The sequence below is a fragment of the Arachis hypogaea genome, chromosome 16, assembly GCF_003086295.3.
Source record: "Arachis hypogaea cultivar Tifrunner chromosome 16, arahy.Tifrunner.gnm2.J5K5, whole genome shotgun sequence".
NCBI classification, from domain to species: domain Eukaryota; kingdom Viridiplantae; phylum Streptophyta; class Magnoliopsida; order Fabales; family Fabaceae; genus Arachis; species Arachis hypogaea.
Genome location: NC_092051.1, coordinates 34845891 through 34847961, shown reverse-complemented (window position 1 = coordinate 34847961; position 2071 = coordinate 34845891). Strand labels below are relative to the sequence as shown.

Here is a 2071-nt window from a genome sequence, read left to right as displayed (position 1 = left end):
TTATTCTATTTTTAGTCTAATAAATTTTATTTATTTTTTAATTTGTTGAATAAAATTTATTACAAAATTGAGATTTAATAAGAAAATTATTTTGTATGAATTTAAAAATTTTATTTAAATTAATATTAGTTATAATAATTAATTTTGGTCTATTAGTTTGGATAATATAATTATTATTTTTTTAATTTATTTGTTGATTCAATTTTATTTATAATTTATATTTTTATTATTAATCCACATTTTTTAAAACACGTTTTTTAATTGTAGCTAAATAAACAACTAAAAAAAAAAATATTTTTACCGTCTTTATACGAAAGATATCCTTATCATATACCAATCCTCAAAATATATGTAAGTTAAGGAGAAGCTCATCAATTTAATGTCTCAAATCTATATTAAATTAACTTTAATTTGAAAAGAGATAAATAGCAAATTGGTACTCGAAAGATTCTTATACTGATAAAATAGTACTTGACTTTTAATATTGACCAAATAATCCCCGAAAGATTTTAAAATTTGACAAAAATATCCAAACGTAAAAGCATGTTGTCACTTTAAACAGAAAACACTGATATAATAACCAGAAGAGCTTCAATGATGGTGGCAAAGAGTTTTGATGGTTGTTTCAGTGATGAGGGGAGCTTACAGTTGCAACAATGGCGTTTTTGCATCTCATCCATTCCTCAGAACCCGACTCAGAACCTGAACACATTCATGGAACCTTTCCATCTGCTCCCTTCCTTCCTTCCACTTTGGAAGAACTCCAACAACCTCAACAGCAGAGCAGAGAGCATAGAGGGTCGTCGCAGCTTCCTTCTTCTCTCTCTCATTTCCGTCCCTTACGGGGGCATGATAGTTTAGGGATAGATTTCGGGCAGCGGTGTCGGAGATGACGGTGACGAGGCGGGCAACGACTCCCTCAGCAATGAGTCCAACCTTGTTGTGGTCATCGAGGCTGAGATTGAGAAGTAAAGAGAGAGCATTCTCATGGAGAAAATTGTAGTCGTGGGACTCGACACAGGAGAGTAACAGCGTGATAATTTTCGAGTCGATGAGACGGTGACGGAAGAGTGAGTTGCGCTTGGTGAGTCGAGTGAGTTGGTGGAGTGAATCAAGCTTGGAGGAAGAAGAGGAAATGGAGGAGATGAGGGAAGAGATTCGGGCTTCGGGTTGGGGTGAGGAAGTGATGGATTGAGAATTGGAGTTGGAGAGAGGGTAAAGTTGGTTATCATCGCAGCAGCAAGCTCTCCTCCTCGCCAAAAACACTATCGGAACTCTCTGCCGCCATCACTGAAGCTCTTCTGATTGTCAGATCAGCGTTTTTCATTCAATGTAATGTCATGCTTTTATATTTGGGTGATTTTGTGAAATTTTAAAATCTTTTGGAGATTATTTTGTCAACAATAAAGATTAAGTACTATTTTATCAGCGCCAAAATTTTTGGATATCAATTTAGTATTTACCTTATTTGAAAAAACAAAAAAATACCATCACGAGGGTTTCATCAAATAGTGCTTGCATTGCACTCAAAGGCACGTGCTTAAGAAGTGGCACTTATAACTCTACACAGATCAATCATCAAATACTTGCACCTAACCAACATTATAGTTATCCAATCCATCCTATCCTATACATGTAGTAAACAATAAACAATTATTGCATAAAAGAGCATTAAACTCTTCCATTATTAACTGGACCATTACTTCATTTCTACTCACGGGGGACATCATCCTTTTTAGTAGGGTCCCATTTGCTATGATTGCTGCCTTTAGTTTGCAGCTTGTTTAAGAGCGTCTTCAGTTCTTCATATTCTTATATGTAATTAGAATCGAGAAACGTCATGGGTAAAACACAAAAAAAAAATAATAATAATAATAATAATAATTCGTTGTTTTTATCAAAACTGAATATTATTATTTCGTTCAACATGTGAAGATTATAACTATGAGAGCAACCAGAAAAATATGTATCAAAACATATGCTCATATAATATATCAAGGAGAAGATAGCTACAACGCACGATTGGAAAATTTCTATTTCCTATTTTGATTCATTTTCTTTTTAGTTCTGT

At 33.7% G+C, this 2071-nt stretch overlaps 1 protein-coding gene across 1 annotated transcript; it reads right to left on the bottom strand.

Annotated features, from left to right (window-relative positions):
• Positions 1–672: 672 nt before the first annotated feature.
• LOC112756980 (U-box domain-containing protein 8-like) lies at positions 673–1521 on the bottom strand. Its single transcript, XM_025805580.1, has 2 exons — positions 1489–1521; positions 673–1278 (listed from the first exon to the last, which is right to left on the bottom strand). The coding sequence occupies exons 1-2, from the start codon at positions 1519–1521 to the stop codon at positions 673–675; spliced, it is 639 nt and encodes a 212-aa protein (XP_025661365.1).
• Between the last annotated feature and the right edge of the window lie 550 nt (positions 1522–2071).